This window comes from Neovison vison, chromosome 10 (genome assembly GCF_020171115.1).
Source record: "Neovison vison isolate M4711 chromosome 10, ASM_NN_V1, whole genome shotgun sequence".
Lineage (NCBI taxonomy): Eukaryota > Metazoa > Chordata > Mammalia > Carnivora > Mustelidae > Neogale > Neogale vison.
The window spans coordinates 38,264,986-38,286,851 of NC_058100.1; the positions used below are offsets into that span (position 1 = coordinate 38,264,986).

The 21,866-nt window shown below is 42.3% G+C and overlaps 1 protein-coding gene across 1 annotated transcript in view; it reads left to right on the forward strand.

Annotated features, from left to right (window-relative positions):
* The window catches only part of WDR64 (WD repeat domain 64), a 115,036-nt gene that overhangs the window by 43,846 nt on the left and 49,324 nt on the right, over positions 1–21,866 (forward strand). Inside the window, exons 9-11 of the mRNA XM_044267023.1 lie at positions 13,579–13,705; positions 16,890–17,038; positions 19,480–19,603. Coding sequence (XP_044122958.1) covers positions 13,579–13,705; positions 16,890–17,038; positions 19,480–19,603 — 400 coding nt within the window. The remainder of the gene's footprint in view (positions 1–13,578; positions 13,706–16,889; positions 17,039–19,479; positions 19,604–21,866) is intronic.

Sequence of the window (21,866 nt, forward strand, 5' to 3'; positions counted from 1 at the left end):
TGTCATTAAACAGAGTTTAACATGTTCTAACCAATGTGCTCAAATAAGAAAATAAACAACGAGTTACGAATAGGAGATATGAGGAGACGGAATCATTGTATTTGCAAATAATGTGATTGTCTCCATGAAAAATTCAAAAAGATCGCCTTAAATTTTTAAATCTGAAGTACAGTTGACACACAAAATCAGCTTGAAATTTCAAGAGCAGATAAGTTAGTAACGTGGCTCGTGATGATAGCAATTTCTAAAAAAATAAATTTCTGTGTAAGAGCAGTAACCACAGTGGTCAAAGAGCTAGCATTCACAAAAGCAAAAAAAAAAGAATGTGAAATACCTAGAAATAACCTTAACAAACAATATTCACTATTAATATTGAGATAACTCTGAAGTTTTTCTGATGTACTTTTATTTAAGAACATGAGCAGAGGGACATGCTGTTTCCACATAGGACTATGGTACCGGAAAAGGTATTCTCCATCAAATTAAGCTATTCTTAAAAGCTGTTATTTTTTATAATTTTTATTTATTTACTTTTAAATATTTTATTTATTTATTTGACAGAGAGAGATGACAAGTAGACAGAGAGGCAGGCAGGGGGTGGGAAGCAGGCTCTCCACTGAGCAGAGAGCCTGATGCAGGGCTTGATCCCAGGACCCTGAGATTATGACCTGAGCCGAAGGCAGATGCTTAACCCACTGAGCCACCCAGGCGCCCCTTGCTGTTATTTTTTAATGCTACTCACGATTATTGAAGTATCAGATTGCCAAGTTTAGTGTTAATGTAAAAATACTGACATACAAAAATATCTTAGAAACTTTGGAAAATAGCATTATAAGCTGGCATTCTTCTTTCCCTGTTAGATACTAACAGATATCCTAAAGCCACAATAAATGAAACAGAGCAGTAGTCAATGCAGAACTAGTTAAGACACATCCCTGAGGAAAGAGAAAAGGCAAGAAGAGTTCACATGTATATGGAGTTTTTACATAATGAAAATAGCACTCCAAATCGGTGGGCAATGATAGTTTGTTCATTAAATGTTGGGAAACATATAAGGAAAAAATATGTAATCAGATGATCACTTCGTAACAAACCACAAAATACATCCCCTGTATATTAAAGATCTTCAATATAAAATGTAAAAACATAGAAGTTCTGGAATTTTCCAGAAGAAAATATTCATATAGGTGAATATTCATATAGCCTTAGAGTAATTCCTAAGCATAACACCTGTGGCTAAAGGAAAAATAAATATGACCTCATAGACATCCAAACTTTCTATGAATTATAATAATAATTAACATTTACTGGAGACACCTCAGTGGCTCAGTCCGTTAAACAACTGACTCTTGGTTTCACCTCAGGTTATGATCTCAGGGTCCTGGATCCCTCTGCTTAGCTGGGTCCCAAATCTGCTTGGGGTTATCCCCTCTACCCTCTTCCCGACTCACGCATACACATGCGTCTTCTCTTTCTCTCTCTAAAATAAATCAGTAAAATCTTAAAAAAAAATAATTACCATTTATCAAATATTCACCAAGTGCCACACACTATGGACCATATTTTACATACTCAAACTCACTTGCTGCTAATAACAACCCTATAATTATCACAGTTTTGCCTATGTAAAGGCAAATGAGACCTAAGTAACCTGCAGAAGGTCACCTAGCTACCTGGTGGCTAAATGTAGCATCCATCATCAAAGATAGAAAGAAAGAGGAAAAAAGAAAAGAAAGAAAGAGAGAGAGGAAGGAAGGGAGGGAGGGAGGAAGCAGGAGAGAAAAGAGAAAGGGGAAAGAAAAGTAAGGAAAGAAAGAAGGAAGGAAGAGAGGGAGGGAGGAAGGAAGGAAGGAAGGAAGGAAAGAAAGGGAAAGGAGAAGAGGGGAGGGGAGAGGAGAGGAGGGGAGGGAGGGAAAGGAAGGGGAGGGCAGGGGAGGGGAGGGGAGGGAGAAAACAAAGAGTTTCTTCTTGTGATAAGGACTCTTAGGATCTACTCGCTTCTCAACTTCCCTGCACACCACACAGCAGGCAGTCACCACGCTATATGTGACATCCCCAGGGCTTACTTATCTTGCACCTGGAAGTTTGTACCCTGTGAATTCCTTCCTCTAATTCCCCCTCCCCTCCATTCCGCAAGTTAGGATGTATCTTTTCACGTAATCGAAATGTATTGACTTTCAACATTATATAGATGAACAATAAAGTGAAAATATCTAAACAATATATTATTTGAAATATCATGAAACAGTATGTAAGAAACTAAGCCATTTTATTTTTTTTAAGATTTATTTATTTGGGGGAGGGTCAGAGGAAGAGGGAGAGAAAGAATCTCAAGCGGACTCCCCACTGAGAGCAGAGCCCAACGTGGGGCTCCATCTCACCACCTGGAGATCATGACCTGAGCCCAGATCAAGACTAGGATGCTTAACCAGCTGAGCACTTCACTGCCCCCAAATGAACCCATTTTAAAATGTATCTTTGATCCTGTATTATCAGGGGAAATTAACAAGATGCTAGTGATTACCCAAGTACAAGATTGTGAATGGGCTAGTTTTTTTTTTTCTTTTTTGTGTTTTTTCTTTTCTTTCTTTTCTTATCAATTTTTTGTAGTAAATAAGCATTGCTTTTATAATAAGGAAACTACTTTTAATTTTAATTAAACTACAAAGGAATTTTAATGGTACTGGAAAGACACTGAAGGTTTTGAGGCGCTTAAATTAAACCACATTATGAATTGAGACCTGGAGTCCCCTCTAGAGAAATGAAAGAAAACAAAGATATCTTTCTAGCAAACCTTTAGACCGCTCAGGCCCAGAGGTGAACAGACACAGGACATCAGCTTTCCAGTTTCTCATAAACGGGGCGAGTTGTCTTAGCTTGATGCTCATTCAAGCATCCCAGCAGCTTCACTTGGTAAATTACTTAATACCTTCCACACGGAAATGTGTAAAATGTAGTTTTGCCTCCGGGATTGTTATAAAGATTAAATGAGATCATTCATGACTTACTCAGAAAGCATTTATTTCTTGAGCATCTATTACATGACAGGGGCTAATGGGCTTCAGAGAGAGAACACTGAGGCAGAGAGAGAAGAATGAGGCAGAAGGCAAAAACTTCACAGGAAGTCCATTCTAGGAGAGGAGAGAGACAAAGCAGCAAATAAAATGGAAGACAGCAAGGAAAGTATTAAAATGAACAGAAAACACAACCATGTGTGGTGACTACAAATCACCTCTGAGGGGATGACAAGAAAGCGGAAACCGGAATGACCAGAGGCACCAGTCCCACAAAGACCTGGGAAACAAGTCCGTGAGGCAGAAAGAACAGCAAAGTAGGCATATGCATGTTTTGGCTGAAGCCGTCATCACTATTAGGATCATTAATTACAGCAAAATTAACAGATGTTTTTACACATCTAACATTTGTTCAGGTTTCTTCATAAACAAGTTTTCATCATGTCAAGCTTTACTAAATCGCTAGCCGGTTACATGACTACTACTTCGCCCTTGGGTGAAGCCCTTCGAGCAGATTCCATCCTTTCTCCTGGTTCTGCAGACCCTCCACTCGGATATTTCTTACCTCTGCAGCTGCTACCCTTGTTTCTAGTCAAGGGCTCACCATACCCCATCTCCTGCCCCCAGAGAGCTGACCAACTCTGACAGGTGCCGGGAGAAATAAAGACTTCCTTTCCTCTCCTTGACAAAAACCAATGGGAACCATGACTGGCAACTTTCTCAAGCACAAGCCCAGATAGCAAAGATGATTTTTTCTTCTTTCTGCTGAGGAGAGACATGCTTGCTTTGATGACTTCTAACAGATGGCAAATGGGTTAACAGTTGTTTTTTTGTTTTTTAATTTTCACTCCGGAAGTCAGCTTCGCTAGGCTGGGAGTGTCCTCTAGAGCAAGAAGCAATGTCCTGCAATCAGGAGCCATCCTGTGAATATTGTTGGAACAGGGTGAATATTGCCGGAGCAAGCCACGGGTGTGGCGACCTAGCCTGCAGACTGGCTGGACACCATCCTATTGAAGACCACGTCGAAGACACTCTCCCAAGTGAAGACGATGCTATTGTCTCGCTCCCAGGAAATGTGGCTAAGAGAATGGCCTCGAAAAGTGGGCAGACCTGAGTTGCAGTCTGACTCTGACTGTTACAGGCTGTGACCTTGGATGAGTTATTTGAGATCACTGAGGAGGCTAACAGAACACCTTCCTTACAGGGTTGATGTGAAGATGAAATGAGATTAGCAAGTGAGCACACAACACAGTGCCTAGTGTGTAATGGGGCCTTGGTAAACATCAGCAGTCACCAGAAAGGCAGGTGCCCTCCACTCTCCATAGTCGGGGACAGGACTTGTGTTGATCTGTCTGTGTTGGTACTGGACCTCCTTTGTGACCACGCAGGTGTAGATTATGGGTGTGGTCTATGGCATGGGGTGGGGGAGGCTTTCCAAAGACCCATGCTTCCGATGATGCTACTCATTTATTTATTTATTTATTTCTATCTTTCTATTTTTATTTAAATTCAAGTTAGCTAACATAGAGCATAGTACTGGTTTCAGGTGTAGAATTTAGTGACTTGTCATTTATACATATTTATATTTATATTTATATTTACATATAACACCGTGTGCTCATCCCAAAAAGTGCCCTCCTTCATCCCCATCACCCAGTTAGCCCATCCCCCACCTGCCTCCCCTTGAACAGCCTTGTTTGTTCTCTGTATTCAAGAGTCTCTTAGAGTTTGCCACTCAGTCATTTATATTCATCTCCTGCTGAGTACCTGTCCAGTCTACATGACAATTGAACAGGATCTCTACTCTCTCAGAGAGATGCTTGATGCCCCTCTGCACTCTTCACAAGCTACCTTATCTTCTTCTGAGCCGAGACTATCAATGTTGCTTCATTAATTTCCATTTTTTCCACCTCAAAATTTTTCTGTATTTTTCTGTATTTTTTGCTACTTTCTCTTCTTTTCCTCCCACCCAAGGACAAGCGTTTTTCTTGCTTCCTGAATCGAATTCCTGCTCTCGTTCTCCTAGTCAAATACTGCCCCATCCAGAACCTTCTTTCAACAGCCAGCATCTGTCTTCTTGTTATGCTCAACATCCCTATCTTCAAGGTTTCTTGAAAAGGACCATTTGGTTTTTACTTACCCTTTACAAAATTCCTGGTTATCTACATCTAAATTGGTTTTCTTCTTAGAATCCCCTTTTCCTGACTTCTGGTCTTCCTCCAGCTGTTAATGATATCAGCTGTTTCCCACTGAACCATGACCAGCTTCAAAGTCAACTTTAAAACTTCTGCTTCCCTAACGCCATCCACTGGCCAGTCTCCAAGTCTCTGAAACATCTCTCATATCTGGCACCTCATTCTTGTTCCCACACTATGATCTTAGTTCACACCCACTGACAGGCTCCAAGTTTAAAGAGAAAGAGAGAGTAGAAGGCACTCGTGGTCTCCTACTTCAGTTTCTCTCATCTTCCCACCACCCAAATATTACACTGTCTCATGTTAATCACTCCCTTATCCACTTACAACCTTGTCAGTACCTTCTTACATATCTTCAGAGGCACCTTGTAAATAAAATTTAAATTCTCTTTTCTAGTGTTTAAGGTTCTCTATGGTCCTTCTAGTTTTGTTCCTACTTACTTGTCTTTGGATAGTCTAAACATCACCCAACTCTTCCCCAAAGTCTTCATGCTTTCCTGCCTTTGTCTGCAATCCCTCTCGTCCCATACCCACCAAGCCATCCTTTAAATCTCAGTGAAATATCACACCTCCAAGAAGTCTTCACCAAGAGAAAAATGGAGTTCATCTCTCTTTGGTGAATAAAAAATGTGGGTACTTGAAATAGACCAAGGGATAGGAAGAAAAACTGACCCTTTAAAATATATTTCCTTTAAGTTGTAAAAATCAGAACTATTTTTTGGCTTTAGCTCCTTATGCTTTCTTTCCCTATGGGATTATTGAAACCAAATTCCAGCTGTTTTTGGTTTCGTTTTTCTTACTTTTTGGATAACTGGAAGCATCCATGATTGAGAGCCTGATTTTACTACTCCCAGCATTTGCCATCTTCTGCCCTTGCGTAGCTCTCGGGACATTCTATTTTGGATCAACTCTTATCCTCAAGAGGTAAGAGTTACTAGTCTCCGATCTTTCCTCAGAGTGACTCTTGGAATTTACTGGGGAAGATCACTGTATGATATGAACCTTCAGCTAACAGAATGTCAGTGACCAACTGTGAAGAGAACATATGAGTTAAGAGAAAGGAAGCAAGGGCACATGCTTTGGGATTCACACTCAACTTGAAGAGTCTGAAGCAAAAAATTTAGCTTTTTGCTTATGTACAGGCCTTGTGCTCCTTCAATCTGTAACCCCATGACGGCTCACTGACCATCTTCAAAAGAAGACTGTGTTGATGGTTCTGAGCCATCAGAATGGATATGCCTACAAAGACACTGGGGAACCAGCCCGTACATGAAGCTTCCTTCCGTCGTGGCTATCACTCTCTAGTTATATAATCTGGGACACTTGGCTGTCATTGCACATTTGCTTAAGGTGGGCCATGATGTTTCTGAGTTTCTTCCTGTGGGACTGTTTCCCCTTGGCCCCACCCCCCACTCCCGTCAGCTTTCAGGACCCTCAGACCCCTTGAACAAATACACCTTTGCACGCACACACATACATGTTCACTACAGTCTACCTAAAGTGATTGTACTTCCTGGGTGTGTTGTTGACATTAACTTTCATGTCTCAGTAAATAGCTCTTGAAGAAGCCTGACATGGCTCTTCGGCTGGAAATCTGGCTGTCTCTGAGCGATCCTACCAGGAATCTTGACTTCCTGCTCTCTTCATGTGAATCAGTCCATACATGAGCCCCTGCTCAGTGCCTCACACTGTATCCTGCCCAGGGCCCAGACATCGTTTCATGTAATCTCTGTCCGAAAGGAGTTAAAAACCTCATTGAGTAAATAAAGCAGAACTGCCAAAAATCTTTGATGGCAAAACCTAGTAAAGACAAAAACATCAGGTTCAGCTCTCCTCGAGAACTGGAGCTAAATACGCAAGCTGGTTTTGCAACTCGGAATCAAGAAGGCATGAAATTGTAATCGCGGAAGGCAAGCTAGCAAAACTTAAAATGCTCATGCCCTTTGACACAAAAATGCCTCTTCTAGGAATTTATCAAACGGGTATGTTTAGACTACTGTACAATAATTACATATAATTTTTGCATCACTATTACTTTGCTAAAAGAAATAAGCCTACCTCTATCAGTTGGGGACTAATTAAAATAAATTATGGAGCATTCATACAACAGAATACTAGGCAACCATTAGAAAGAATGAAGTAAATTTAAGTAGTTAAATGTGCCCTCACGTAGGTGTAAGCTCTTTCTCTATGTGACCTCATTTAATATTTGTGACAACTGCAGGAGATAGGTTCTGGTGTAATCTCCTTTACAAATGTAAAAACTAAGGCTCAGAGATGTTTAGTGATTTGCCCAAGGTCACACAGCTAGTGAGTGGTGAAGGAGGATTCAGCTGAGCTTGTCGGTCTCCAGAGGCAGTATTAGCCGCACAGATTGACCTAAGAAGTAGAACTGGAGAGCCCAGAAGGACCTCCAGGGGAGGTGGGAAAGAGGATTTTGGTTTTTGCACAGCTTGAAATTTCCTACTAAACACATCTAATAACTTGGTCATTAAAAAGTTAATTTTTCAAAGGCATCCTGGCTGGCTTCCCTTCATTTCTGTTTGCCAGTTACCACATTTCAGGAGGAATGTGAGAACCAGACAACCAAATTAACAGTTTTCATTCCATGTAGCAAAAAAAATCTTCTTCTTCTTGTTATTTGTAAGCGCTTAAAAAACACATTTTTGCATTGAATTCCTACACAAGTAACGTTGAATGCCTACCATCTGTACCGATGTTATACATACCTATTTTCAAATTCCAAATGTGTCTATAATACTGTGTCACCCTCAGAAGAGTCAGGATAGCAGCTATCTTCAGGCTCTTCAATGTCAAGCCGTCTAGCCTTAATCTGATTCATTTGGGGTCTAAAATCTAATTAACCTCTTGTAATAGTTGGACAAAATTAGGAAGGCCGGCAAAATCCCAGCTTCCCTTGACAAATCAGAAATGCTGAATTCCCCATGCCCTTTCCACTACCTAAATGATACTGCAAATCTAAAGATTTCTGCCAATACAAGTTTTAGCACAGTGATCAAACTTCCGCTCAGATAACTCTTACAGTGCGTGATAATTCCTTGTGTTGTATCTATGTTCCTGAGCAGATGAAGGTCTGTTCAAGAACAGCTGTAAGTGTGCTTCTGCTGATCCTGTGCTTCTGTAGCACCTAGCTTGGTGTTCCAGAATTACTTGCCGTGTAAGGAATTGTGCGTGTCATGTCAGTTTTGCACCTTTTTACAGTCCTTTTTTATGTATCTCAAGCCAACTCCTACACATCAGATACTTTGCTCTAGGTCACTCTATAATAAATAGCCTCCAAGATTTAAAAAAAAAAAAAAAGAGTCCTTTATTTATTTTTTTAAGGTTTTATTTATTTGAGAGAGAGCGTACAGGAGCAGTGGGGAGCAGAGGGAGAGTGAGAAGCAGACTTCCCACTGAGCAGGGGGCCGGATGTGGGACTCCATCCCAGGACCCTGAAATCATGACCCAAGCCAAAGAAAGGCAAACGTTTAACCAACTGAGCCACCCAGGAGCCCCAAAAAGAACACTTTATTAATGCATTTGGACAATAGTGATTGGTACTAGGTTTGCAAGAAAAGCCAGGAAACCTGGTTGACTCGAAACAGTCCTCTTACTCCTGGCTCAGATACACGTAGAGTTTTCAAACTTTTTTGCTTCATCATTGTTTATTAATGATCCCTCACAAAAAAAAAATCTTCAGAGGAGGGCTTTCTATTGTCCTTCTCTTTGATATTTAGGGATGGATAACTATCCTCAAAGCCTTACAGTGTTTCAGTTGAATTTTTCCCAATGTTAAAAAAAAATCCTTCCTCCTAACTCCTGCATTCCCAATTTATTTGGAAATCATTAGTTTTCTGCCACTAGGAGGTGAATATCTGTTGTAATTTCCATTTTACACATACATAATATTTAATTTATTATTGACAAACACTCCATTGTGCACACAGAGCTTCCATAGTGTAAGTCACCTGTCTTCTCAGATTTTCTTTCTACAGCAACGCCATCTCTCTCAGAAACCTCTTGCCCTTCCTAATCCTTGCTCCCCTCTGTGTCTCAGGCTTTGAAGCACTAACAGGGACCACAGGAACCCTGTCAACCCCTGAGGGAGATGAGTAGGGAACAGGGCTAGAATCAGCACAGCCTCATTCCTATCCCTACTCCCCTTTCCTCCAAAGTAGCTAACGTATGAAGACCACCTAAAAACAGACTCAGTGAATTCTGTTTGCTGATGCCGTCCCATTTATTAACTGATTTATCCAGTTACAGTGTGAGTTCTGTCTATGCAGTGCTGCTCCTCTGTATGTTCGTACAAGGTCCTGGACCAAGACAGGGGATAAGCAAGCGAGCTGACCCAAATCCACTTAAATAACCAGTCCAACTAAAGAGAACACATAAGATACTGGGGGAAGAAATACCATATGGTTCCTCCCTCAAGGGAGTACAATTTAGTAGAGAAGCCCCTTAGCAAATCGTCATATGACAAATGCTAATTGCTACACCTGTAGACGGGTAGTAATGGGCATCTGCAGGGGGGACATCTGAATTCGAAGGGTGACCAATGGAAGGTGTCCAAAGGAGAGGAGTTTTTGGATCTTTCAACTCAGAACCAGCACTATGTTTTATTACCATTAGTACATGTATAGATGTCCTTCAGCCGTGGATAGTTTTATTTTGCATGTGTCAGTATTCTCTGTGAATAAATCCTACTGAAATTTCCTTTCTCAGCATGTAATCCACATTTTTACATATAGGTCTAGTTCACTTGTTTTAACTGCTACATGGGATTCTGTTGGAAGCACAAGATACGTGTATCCAACTTGGCCAATGAACATTGGACTTGGCTCTACCCCTTGTAGCTTTGTGATTGTGGCTTTGCTTAAACAGAGATTTTTAATTCTAATTCAGTTAAACGAGTCTAGGTTTTATGGTTCATGCTTTTTGTGCTTATTGAAGGCGTCCTTTTCAGCTCAAGGTCATGAAGAGAGCCTCCTCTCAGTTTTTCTGAAAATTACAGTTTCTTTTACACGTCTTCATGCTCCGTCTTCCATATCTGTAAACTTCTGCGACCTGGTCCCCTTGGGCAGCAGTCTAGAAACAGGTCTAGTTCCTGAGTCAGAAGTAGTCTTGGTTTAGTTTCTGGTCAAAGGCAGTGTCCTCCTTGCTCACAGGTCTCACAGCTTTCTGAACACTGTAGCTCCAGATGGAAGTAAAGCCTTAGCTCCCCGCTCTCGCTGCCCTGAACTGGGGAACTGCTCCAGGTTCTTCCATGGAGTGCTAGGAGCCTCTGGTCCCCTCTGCCTGGGACTGCTCTCTGCTGCCCCAGGCCGGTCACTTCCAGGGCGCAGCCCCCTGAGGCAACCCCTCCCTCACTTCCTGCGTCTCTCTTGCTTGGATCTATTTATAGAGATATGTGTCTTGCTTTATAGGCTTGCTGTTTCTTTTTGCTTTCTCTGTTTTATATATTCTTTACTATTTCTCTGTGTCTGGAGAAGAAATGGCACATCAAGGCACAAACTTTTTGAGCTGTGACTCCTTAGTTCTCCTTATAACAGATTCGAGGAAAGGGGAACAGTTCACTACACAGTGAGGGATATTGAAAGGCAGTTGTAGATGATAGGAAGGGTAGGTGGCATGCCCAAGACCAGAATGAGAAGGGTTTCGGAAATGGGGAGCCGGTTGGTATGACTAGTAACAGAGATGACACGTGGGACCCGAGGACAGGTGTGGCAGATCTGCTAGCCCATCAGTCACCCCTAAAAATCACATAAAACACCTAAAGCACCAAACACTGAAGAAGAGAGAAATAGGAATAAAGAAATTAGTACTACTCTACAGAAAACATTACAGATTTTAAAACCTGCTCCCGTCAGTTCAGTGAAGAACAGAGTGCTGGTGTTGTATGTCTGCTCTAGAAATAAGAAACCTGGGGTTCCAGGAATCTAAGTGATGTGCTAGAGCTGACCCCTCTTCTGCCCTGTCCCTTATTCTTTCCAGCAACCACCATTCAGAGCATATGCATATAGCAAAATGCCTGCCAACCCTGAATGCATCTTAGCCAAAGCAATACAATCAGAGACAGTTTGAGTTGAGATAAATTTCTTGGGCACTCCTCGATTCTACTTTCAGGTTCTTCTCCTACTTGTCTCTCATCTGGACTCAGAGCCTAAATTTATAAATAGTTCATAATACTTACTTACCGGCACAAAAGACTGATAAGGTTCAATAGTTACTACCCTAAGTTTGCATTTTGACTAGAACAAAGGAGGTAACTCCCAATAGTACAGGTTCTGAGTACTGAGAGTACTGAGTACTGGCCCACCAAGGATCTGCACTCGAGGCCAGACTCCTCACCAGCACTCCCTAAATCACATGACTTAGACATCTTTATGTGTCTACACAAAAGAATCAAACTGCCTTTGCAACAGTGAGGTGTGAACTCATTTAACTCGATTACAAGGGTCTCAAACAAGAAGTTAGTATCTCCCTGTTAACAAAATTACTCTTTTATATCTAGTTCTACAATGACCACTCATTTACTCAACAAATATTCTATTTTTTTTTTAAAGATTTTATTTATTTATTTGACAGAGAGAAATCACAAGTAGATGGAGAGGCAGGCAGAGAGAGAGAGGGAAGCAGGCTCCCTGCTGAGCAGAGAGCCCAATGCGGGACTCGATCCCAGGACCCTGAGATCATGACCTGAGCCGAAGGCAGCGGCTTAACCCACTGAGCCACCCAGGCGCCCCTCAACAAATATTCTAATTTAATGGGTTAATGATGACTATTATAAAGTGAAAATATTATTTAAGGATGCATGCTAGAAAACATCACCTTGATCAAATCATGCTTCTTCCTGAAATTCAATCATGCTACAACTTGCTTACAAAAAAACAGAATAATGGAGAAGACTAAGATGGACCAGATATTTCAAGTGACCAAGGGTCAACTTGACTTACTTTTGCTGAATTTGTATTTTATTGTTTTTTCTAGTCTAATAACCCAAGCTCTCTTTAAGTAATTCGAGAGTTTAAATAATCTCTTTCCCTACACTCTTACTGTATCTAAGCCATGCCTAAAAATTACTTTCTGAATTTCTTAAATCCCTGGGCAGGAGGAGGGGGGAAGCTCTTAGAAACCTCATTCAGTAAGATGTTCCATCATTTTTTTTTAAAGATTTTATTTATTTATTTCACTTATTTATGGAAAGAACACAATTGTGGGGAGGGACGGAGGAGAGGGAGATAGGGAATTTCAAGCAGGCTCCAATGTGAGTGCAGAGCCTGACACAGGGCTTGATCTCAGGACTCTGAGATCATGACCTGAGCCAAAATCAAGAGTCCAGTGCTCAACCAACTGAGCCACCCAGGTGCTCCAACGTTCCATCTTCTTATGTCGTAATAGAGCAATTTGAAACCCTCCACTTAAAATATGTCTTCCCTCTAATTTCCAATCTCTAGTGTAGAGAGAAGGGTGGCTTCATTTGAACTCTAAGTCATGATCAATCCTCCAAATTCTTAAAGAATAATAAATACCAGATTTCTCTGTAAGATAAAAAAAGAATCCAGTTCCTTTAAGCAAATTTTTAATCACTGCTCTATTTTTCTTCGATATTAACAATCATTGAACCAAGAACCAAATTGGAGTTTAGCAAAGACGTGTTTGCCAGATAAATCATACTTGCTGCAAGTTTTTTTTAATATCTTAATTTTATTTTATTTTTTTCAGTGTTCCAAGATTCCTTGTTTATGCACCACACCCAGTGCTCCATGCAATACGGGTCCTCCAAATACACACCACCAGGCTCACCCAACCCCCTTCCCCTCCAAAACTATCAGTTAGTTTCTCAGAGTCCACAGTCTCTCATGGTTCGTTTCCCCCTCCGATTTCCCCCAACTCACTTCTCCTCTCCATCTCCCAATATCCTCCAAGTTATTCCTTATGCTCCACAAGTAAGTGAAACCATATGAAAAATGACTCTCTGTTTGACTTATTTCACTCAGCATGATCTCCTCCAGTCCCGTCCATGTTGATAAAAAGTTGGGTATTCATCCTTTCAGATGGAGGCATAATACTCCATTGTACATATGGACCACATCTTTATCCATTCATCTGTTGAAGGACATCTCAGTTCTTTCCACAGTTTGGCGACCGTGACCATTGCTGCTATGAACGTTGGGGTACAGATGGCCCTTCTTTTCACTACACCTGTATCTTTGGGGTAACCACCCAGTAGTACAATTGCAGGGTCATGGGGTTTGCTGTAAGTTTTTAGGCGTGTACTGTAGGCTTTGGAAATGCTTTACCTAAATAGCTTTGAGTGGGGAACACAGTGTGAAAGTGGTGAACTGTGTTCTTTGTTCCCCCAGGTTTTCAGGGTGTGGGATGTACAGACTCTTTCACTATTACAAGTGTTCCATGACAGCCACGGGGGACCAGGAGACATGCAGATTTATTCCATGGTGTACGATTCCAATCATGGCATGCTTATTACAGGTGAGTGTGCCCATTTAACAGCAGGCAAAACTCCCATCTTGACTTCAAGCGTTTTTTTAACTAACACTTGAGCACTAACCAGAAGAAAAATAGAAGCAGAAGGGGAATGTGTTAACTGTGATTCATCACAGTAGATATTTCATTCTGTTCCACTCCTTCCTGTCTTTGCATGGCCGGGTGGATAAAATGCACCTGCACTTCCTTGGAAAAACTAGGTCAGCGCTCTAAGTTCTTGAGCCTCGGAAGATGGCCTTGGGCAAAGCAAGAAGTAGGATGTGATGTGTTGCTGCATAAAAGGCAAAGCCAGCTCCGTTTGACTCTCAGGAGCCGCCTCTGAGGGACTCCACCAGCATCCTTACCCCCTTTCTTCAGCAGGGCAGTTTGGCCCCATGCATTCTGGGGCCAAATGTCTAACTTCTCAGACAGGTAGAAGGTGCTGACGTCCCCACCTGCCTTTGCATCTAGACCATAAAATGGAGAGAAAAAGAGTCCCCAATGATAGTTCCACAGCATGATGCCAACAGATTTGTTGCCTCCTTTATTTGTTGCCTCTTAAAAACACACTTCCTAAAGACACAAAACGTTGTTAGTCATTTACATTAAATGCAGCTCACATGCATGCCTTCAGGCCTTAAAATGAATGCTATTACCAATACTTCCTCCTTCTGGAACACCAGCTCAGAATGCATTTCCTAAGCACTTTCCCACTGACCACCTGTTCGGAGTTCCTGTGGGATTAATTAAGGCAGGAAGACACGCAGGAGACATGCTTTTGAAATGGTTGGTGCTATCTCTGCTAGTGGAGAATAGAATTATTTTTAACTCTGGGTTTGTTTGGGTTTTTTTCTGGATGAGGAGTGAACTAGCACTTCATGCTTGATGGATAATTTTACATCTTGTAAAACAGAACTTAATTCTAGGTGTAAGCACTCCTCTTCTGTATTAGCTCTTCCAAAAAAAAATGCTAATAACTGCAAGCAAATTTTCTCCTAGTATCCTTACTTGCATGTTTAATTAGTGGGCTCAGCATTTCCAACCCATTTATCACCAGAATAACTAAGGACTGAAGTATCAAGACAAAAGAAGGAAAAGGAGGAGGAAGAAATCATGATTGCTTCCCGGTTTTAAGTAATTTTGCTAGTTCTTTGCTTATAAAAACATACAGCTCTGTGTGTCACTTACGTTGACTGCTGCCATCGACTCGACATCAGAATTACATGAAGCTTATCTCCCAGACTTTACTTCATGCTTTGATTCCAGAGAAGCCACCATCGTAATCTAAACCCTGATGACAGCAGCATCACATTCTGGAAATGCTTTGTAGAATATACTGTTGTTATTGCACTGTCATTTGTATTATTCCTCTGTTACAACAGTGCCCTTTTGGAAAGTTCTTTTACAAAGTGCTTTCATGTGCTTTGTTTCATTTGACCTGCATAACCCCCCCCCCCAGGAGGTAGGAATGATTACTTATCCTCGTTTATAACTGACACTGAATATTAAGCAGTTCAGCTGACCAGTAGAAAACCACCAGGACTGATGCACCTGGGTGGCTCAGTCAGTGAAGCATCCACCTCCTGACGTCGTCTCAAGACGTGATCTTGGGGTGGTGAGGTCAAGCCCCAGGTCGAGTTCCATGCTCAGTGCGGACTCTACTTGAGATTCTCTCTCTCTCTCCCTACCACTCCCTCTCCCCCCACCCCCACTCCACCACATGCTCCATCTCCTTCTAATAAATAAAACAACAACAAAAACCCACCAGGTTAAAAGGTAGAGCTGGAATTCAATCCCAAAGCACGTGGCTTCTGAATCCACATTCTTTCTTTGTAACTGCATTGTTTCCACAGCAGTGCTGAAAACACAGAGGATTACCACTAGTTCATAAGCAGATCTAGCTTCGTTGGTGTGGGTTCTGAATAAAGCGAGTCACAGTATAATAGTTAAAAGCTCTACCAGGAAGCTCCAAGTGTTGGTCATTGGCTTCCATATTCCTCTCGTATTTCCATATTAGAATATTTGACCTGAGAAATATTACCAAAAAAAAACCTTTTTAAGTCCTTCTCTACACACGAACAGATTTTAATCTTAAAGTTTAAGCAGATTTAGGAAAGGGCTTCGTTAACTCCTGGGGTTCCTTTTCCTACAGGTAAGATTGGAAAATGGTGAGAAACCCAATACAAAGTGACCTTTGATAATTTAATCTCCATGACAATAAAACAGAGAAGTTTCATTTTGTCTGATCTTTAAAATGCTTTGGGATTCTTACTTACATTTCGAGACATTATACCAACACAGAATACAAAGTTGTTTTTGAGAGTTAAATCACATTTGCCATTTGTTTTTGTGGGTTTTTTTAAAGATTTTATTTATTTATTTGACAGACAGAGATCACAAGTAGGCAGAGAAGCAGGCAGAGAGAGAGGAGGAAGCAGGCTCCCCGCCGAGCAGAGAGTCCGATATGGGGCTCGATCCCAGGACCCTGAGATCATGACCTGAGCTGAAGGCAGAGGCTTTAACCCACTGAGCCACCCAGGCGCCCCCACAGGTTTGCCATTTGTTGTGTCCCTGTAAAACCAAACCAGCACCCTTAGGAAAATGCAAATGAGATATATCTGCTTTCCACCTACTTCCCCACGTTGATTTGGAAATTGGTCTTATTTAATATTGATGTTGCAAGCACTGGCCTGTAACTGTTCTAATTCATTACATTTAATAAGACTGTGTTTACAGAATGCTTTATCAGTTGTTGATCGGGAGAGGCCAACAATAAATTCCAATCACTAGAGGGAAGCTTACCTTCAGCAGAAAGCTGACCATCACCGTGATTACTGGACACCAGATGGAGAAGCATGCGGCAGGCACTCTTGAGAAGGAAAAATATAGACTAAAAAAAAAAAATAGAAAACTAGGGATCACTGAAAAGAGGAGATAGATAAATCCCATGGCCTTGAAAATTACTGATGGCCTCAACAATGCTTTTCTCTTGCTGAATAACATCTGCTTTTTTTGTCAAAAATGTTTTAGAGAAAATAAGTGTATCTTCACCTCATTAGATATCCTAGGAATCGATGTTACTAACCTCGCCGACGGATTGTTTCCAAACACGACTGTTTGGGTAAAATCCTTTGTGCTTCAAAAAAACTTCTAATGTTGGGTGTTTGTGACAATCTTCTTTCTGTTCCAGGATCTAGTGTTATGGACATGTACCCTCTGACCAGGATGGTCCAAGATACAAAACAGATTCCTCACACTCATGAACGAGAAATCAATGTCGTGCTTTACAACAGATATTTTCACCAAGTACTTACTGTCTGTTCTGAATCCATCATCAAGGTGAGTGTAGATTGGCTCTTCAGAAAGACAAAGGCAACGCAGAATGTTCTCTTTTGACAGGGAAGGCTTTTTGTGATTAAGTAAATGTAGTGGCCTGTGTGATGAGATCGACAGTATAGCTATTTTTAAACACTCACGAACACATGAAAAACAAGTATTTTCAGCCAGCTCAGACTGCTTGTTATTAAGCTGCTGCCTCAATGAAATAAATAAAGCTAGTTTTTTACTATAGGAATTTACTATAGGAATAAAATTCCTATTCCTATAGGAATAGGAATTTTAAAGGAAATATACCAAGGAAGGAGTACTAGGATGGATGATGGATGGATGGATGGATGGACGGACGGATGGATGGTAGATGGATGGATGACGGATGGTGGATGGTGGATGGATGATGGATGGACGGACGGATGGATGGTGGATAGATGGATGGATGGTGGATGGATAGATTAGATAGATAGATATGGGTAGATTAGATAGATTGATCGATCTTTAAATCTGAGTTATGAGCAGAAGATAGTGTACGAAAGAAGGGAGAGAAATTTATAATGTTTACTATAACCCCTATAGGTGCAGGATATGTACCATGTGCCTTAAATCCATGATCTTATTTAATCTTCATACCGGTTCCATGTGGACAGATAAAGGGTTTCATTTAAAGATAAGGACTCTGAAAAACAATCTGAGGGGTTTGAAGTGGCGGGGGGGGGGGTTGGGAGGTTGGGGTACCAGGTGGTGGGTATTATAGAGGGCACAGCTTGCATGGAGCACTGGGTGTGGTGAAAAAATAATGAATACTGTTTTTCTGAAAATAAATAAATTGGGAAAAAAAAAAAAAGATAAGGAAACAGGGGCTCATGGAGATCAAGCAACTCGCCCCAGATTGTGTAACTAGTAAGCATCATAGCTGGGGTGTGTACCCAGGTTGGCCTGCTGTAGCTCCCTTTGTCTGTTCCTGTGCATTCCTCCGCTTGACACTGCCGTGCTCCCCAGAGGCCCAGGTACGCAGCCATCCTAAGTGCGTCAGTAATTCCGACCACTGAAGCCATCTAGCAGTGATGACCGGCAGTGTGTGCTTCAAAGGAAACATGCATGCTCTCTGAAAGGAAACATCTGGAGCAGTAGAGAGCGTCCTCTGGAGGCGCTTTAAGGCCCCTCTCAATCCTGGACCCTCTGTACTCATCTGCTGGAGATTTTCTCAGGCCCAAATCTGGGAGTTCAGTTAACAGTCACCTAGTTCTGATAAACCTACAGAATAAAACCTACTCCGTTTTCATGAAATACTGACCTCTAGCAGGGACATGGTTTCCCTGTAAGGGAAAAGCGGGAAACTCACATCTAGGTGAGTTTTCATACCTGATTGCTTGCTTGAAGAGAGAACATACTTCAGCCCAGAACATAGGTGACCTCTGAGGCCCATTCATGCAGTGTCATTCATTTCTCTTCTCCTTTAAAGACCTTGTCTGCATTGGGGGCACTCAGAGGTTGAGAACGTAGACTCTTGAGTCAGACCGGCCTCAATCAGGTCAGTCAGGGGCCCTCGGTTGGCCTCCAGATGACTCCATAAGTTCCCTCTGGTCTTGCTCTCCCTCCCTGATTCCAGCTGCGATGGCTGTCTTTCAGCTCCCTGGAGGGGCAAAGTGCCTTCTCATCTCTGGCCCTTTGCTTATGCTGCCTCGGCCCCACAGACCCAGAGGGTGACCGTCTGTCCTGCCAGTGCAGTTTCATTACTCACCGACAGTCTGCTTTACATATGAGCACAGCAGATCCACAAAGAAGGAGAGATTTAGACCGAAAGGCTAAAGGTCTAGAGCCTCAACTGTGTTTCCAAAGAGAGAGAATGATGTATCTTGACATGTTTCTGGATTTTCTGATTATACCCAGCCTGACTACACAGACAGCCTTCTCTGAAGTCTCTCTCTCTCTCCCTCCCCACCTCCCTCCAAGAGCGAGGCCCATGCCCCTCATCAGAATATTTCTTGAAAAGGTCAATAAGCCCCTTCCTCAGGGTTCTTTCATTCTGTCCTGGAACTCCTGGCTAATTCGGAGGAGTGTCAACAGGGAATAAATCCAGATTTGTTTGTTTGTTTGTTTTTTGTCGACTGTACTTGTAATGCTCACATTGCTATCTGGCTGCTAATCTTGTTTCATGCTCACAGCAGCAAAATTGGCGACTTCCTCCCCTGCCAAGGCTTCTGGAATAGTCAGTCTGTCTCCACCGCCAGGTATGCAGCAGACACACTCAAGCATCCCAGGAACGACTTGACAGCACTGCATCTGTTAGAACTTTCTTTGGTCAAACCAACACTCAGGCCAGAATGTTGGAAAAGACTTTAGAAGAGCCAGCACTGATCTGGAGGCTGTGGTGAATACTACAAAATTTTGTAAGAGCCCAAGGGTATCTGGATGACTTGATTTTTTGTTGCTGTTCTTTCCTACAGGTTTGGGAACTCGAGACTGGCCTCCAAATATACCAGATTTTAGACCCTCATGGCTTCAGTGTTGAACTGACTTCGGCAGCTCTTGATGAGACTGGATTTCTTTTTGCCACAGGGGCATACAACGGTCAGATCCCTAACCCGAATAGGGCCCCCCTGCTTTAGTGCCCGAGAATTTGTGCTCGGAGCTCATCTGCTGCGTGGGTTGGAGACAGAGAGAACACGAAGCAGGCTGACATATGTCAGCATGCCAGAGAGATGGCTCTGCCTGGCTGAACAGCAGCAGACTCTGCTGTAATGGCCATCAAGGCTCGGCTCTCCATGCCTCACGTCGCACTTATATTATGGTTTTAACGTTCGCAGAAGTCTTCACGCGTATCTCATTCCATCCTTGGCAGGAATTGTGTTGCACGGACGCCTTTTGTCCTTTTAGTTTTGGGGACCATCAGCTAAGGGATGGATGTTTACATTTAGTAGATTTGGGGACCAGACAAAAATCCAACCAGCTTTGTTGTACAACACCCAGATTTCTACACGAGACTTAGGAGTCTCAGCTCCTTGGGGGCATGTCAGGCTCAGTGGTGTTGGTGTTACGTCGCTTGCTGCTTCTCAAGCTATGGAGAACTGCATAGAACTTTCTAGAACTAAGCACTCCGGGCTGCCTCCCTTTTCACCTTACCTTGCTCTGACAAAAGAACTACTTTACTTTACTCCCACAAAAGAACTACTTTACCTAGACGATATGACCCACTTGTGTGCACTACTCATAGTTTATTTATTCTAGAAATGTATTTGCTAAGAAATTCTTGCTTGGAAGCCAGTGGGTGGGAGGAGTGAACATCCTGATGTGAAATTCTGATTTTTCCAAGTGTGACAGATAACAGTACATACAGAGTGAAATCACGGATGCTAAGTTGATGAGGTGTGAGTAAACGCAACTGTTGTGCGTGCAGGATAGTTCTCCAGAAGGCAGTCTTAACTGTTCTCTGAGCATGCTCTCCATACATATGAAAATCAGTTATAATAGAAAGTCTGAGAAAGCACACAACTGTTACCAGGAATAAGCCTTAGCAATTCATCCAGATGACTAAGATAGTACTGTTTGCAGGCAAGAAAGTCCTAGTTCATTGTTAGTGCTAGGGTCTAGAATCTCTTCAAACATGCCCAGTTTGTTCTCCTCAGAGGTCATCGACAAAGATGCTGTGCCATCCTAGAGCAGCCTGGAAAGTAGGATTCTCTGGCTCAGAGCAGCTCTGCTCACAAGCTGGCAGTGCCCTTCATTCCTCTCCACCTTCCACCCTCCACCTAAGCTAAGCAGTACTTCTTCTTGCCCTCTGCCCCATTCAATTTGACTGTCAAAGTCCTGAGGCAATGAGAAATCCATGCTGTGACCCTGTGGTCCACATATCTGGGACTAAATGAGCGCATTCCTTCTTTCCATTGTTTGTAGGACTACATTCCTCCAGACCATCAAGTCATTGAGGGTAGGAACCACCCCCACTCATTCGGCATTTGTAGCTCCTCATGGAGTGCTGAGGATAGAGGGAGAATTTAGTCAGTGTTTGATGATGTTGGGAACAAGCAAATGGTAGGAGTTGTGAGTGTTGCTGATAGAGAGAACCTGGCAGAAGGAAATAAAAACAACATGGTGAGAACATTGTGGGTGTCCAGCAGGAGTAGAGCTGAGGATAAGGCATGGAGGTGGGGGCTGGGATTAAGGTCAAGCAAAGGGAAGAAAGTCCTGTAAGGAGCAGTCCCCTAGATTCTAAACCTGAGGTGACCCCTGGAAAAGCCCATGTGAAGAGACTTCCTACACGGTCTAGAAATAGCCATTCAATAGCCACGCCATTTATCACGCCCTCTGGCCTCTTCATCGAGCTCCCCGAAATCGAATGAGCCAAGCTAAGTGCCAAGAAAGTAGGATTTCACATGTCAGAAGAAACTCAACACCCGTGTTGCATTTTCTTCCCATGCAACCGATAAAACAACTCAAAGCTTGAGAGATTCCTACCTGCTAGAATTCTCTTAAAAGTTTTATCCCCCAATAAGAACAACAGTCATCGAGCACGTCAGCGCCTTAGTGACATCACACTGGATTGCGCTGTCACTAGGAATGACAATTATGGTTTGATATTAGACAAATGGAAAGATAGTGGGGAGTGTTCAGCAAACTGGAACGTTTGGGAGACTAAGGACAGAAAAGAAGCACTTCAGCCAGAAAGCTCAGGAGAGTCTGAGTGTGTCGAGAAAACCATCACAAATTTCAAGACACGGCTGTCCTGCTCATTTTTATCAGCCTGTGACAAATGAAAGCGTACAGAAATGTATTTTGTGCACAGCAATGCGGAGGCTCACTGGTCACCCTGAGTAGGAAATAAATATACGATAAA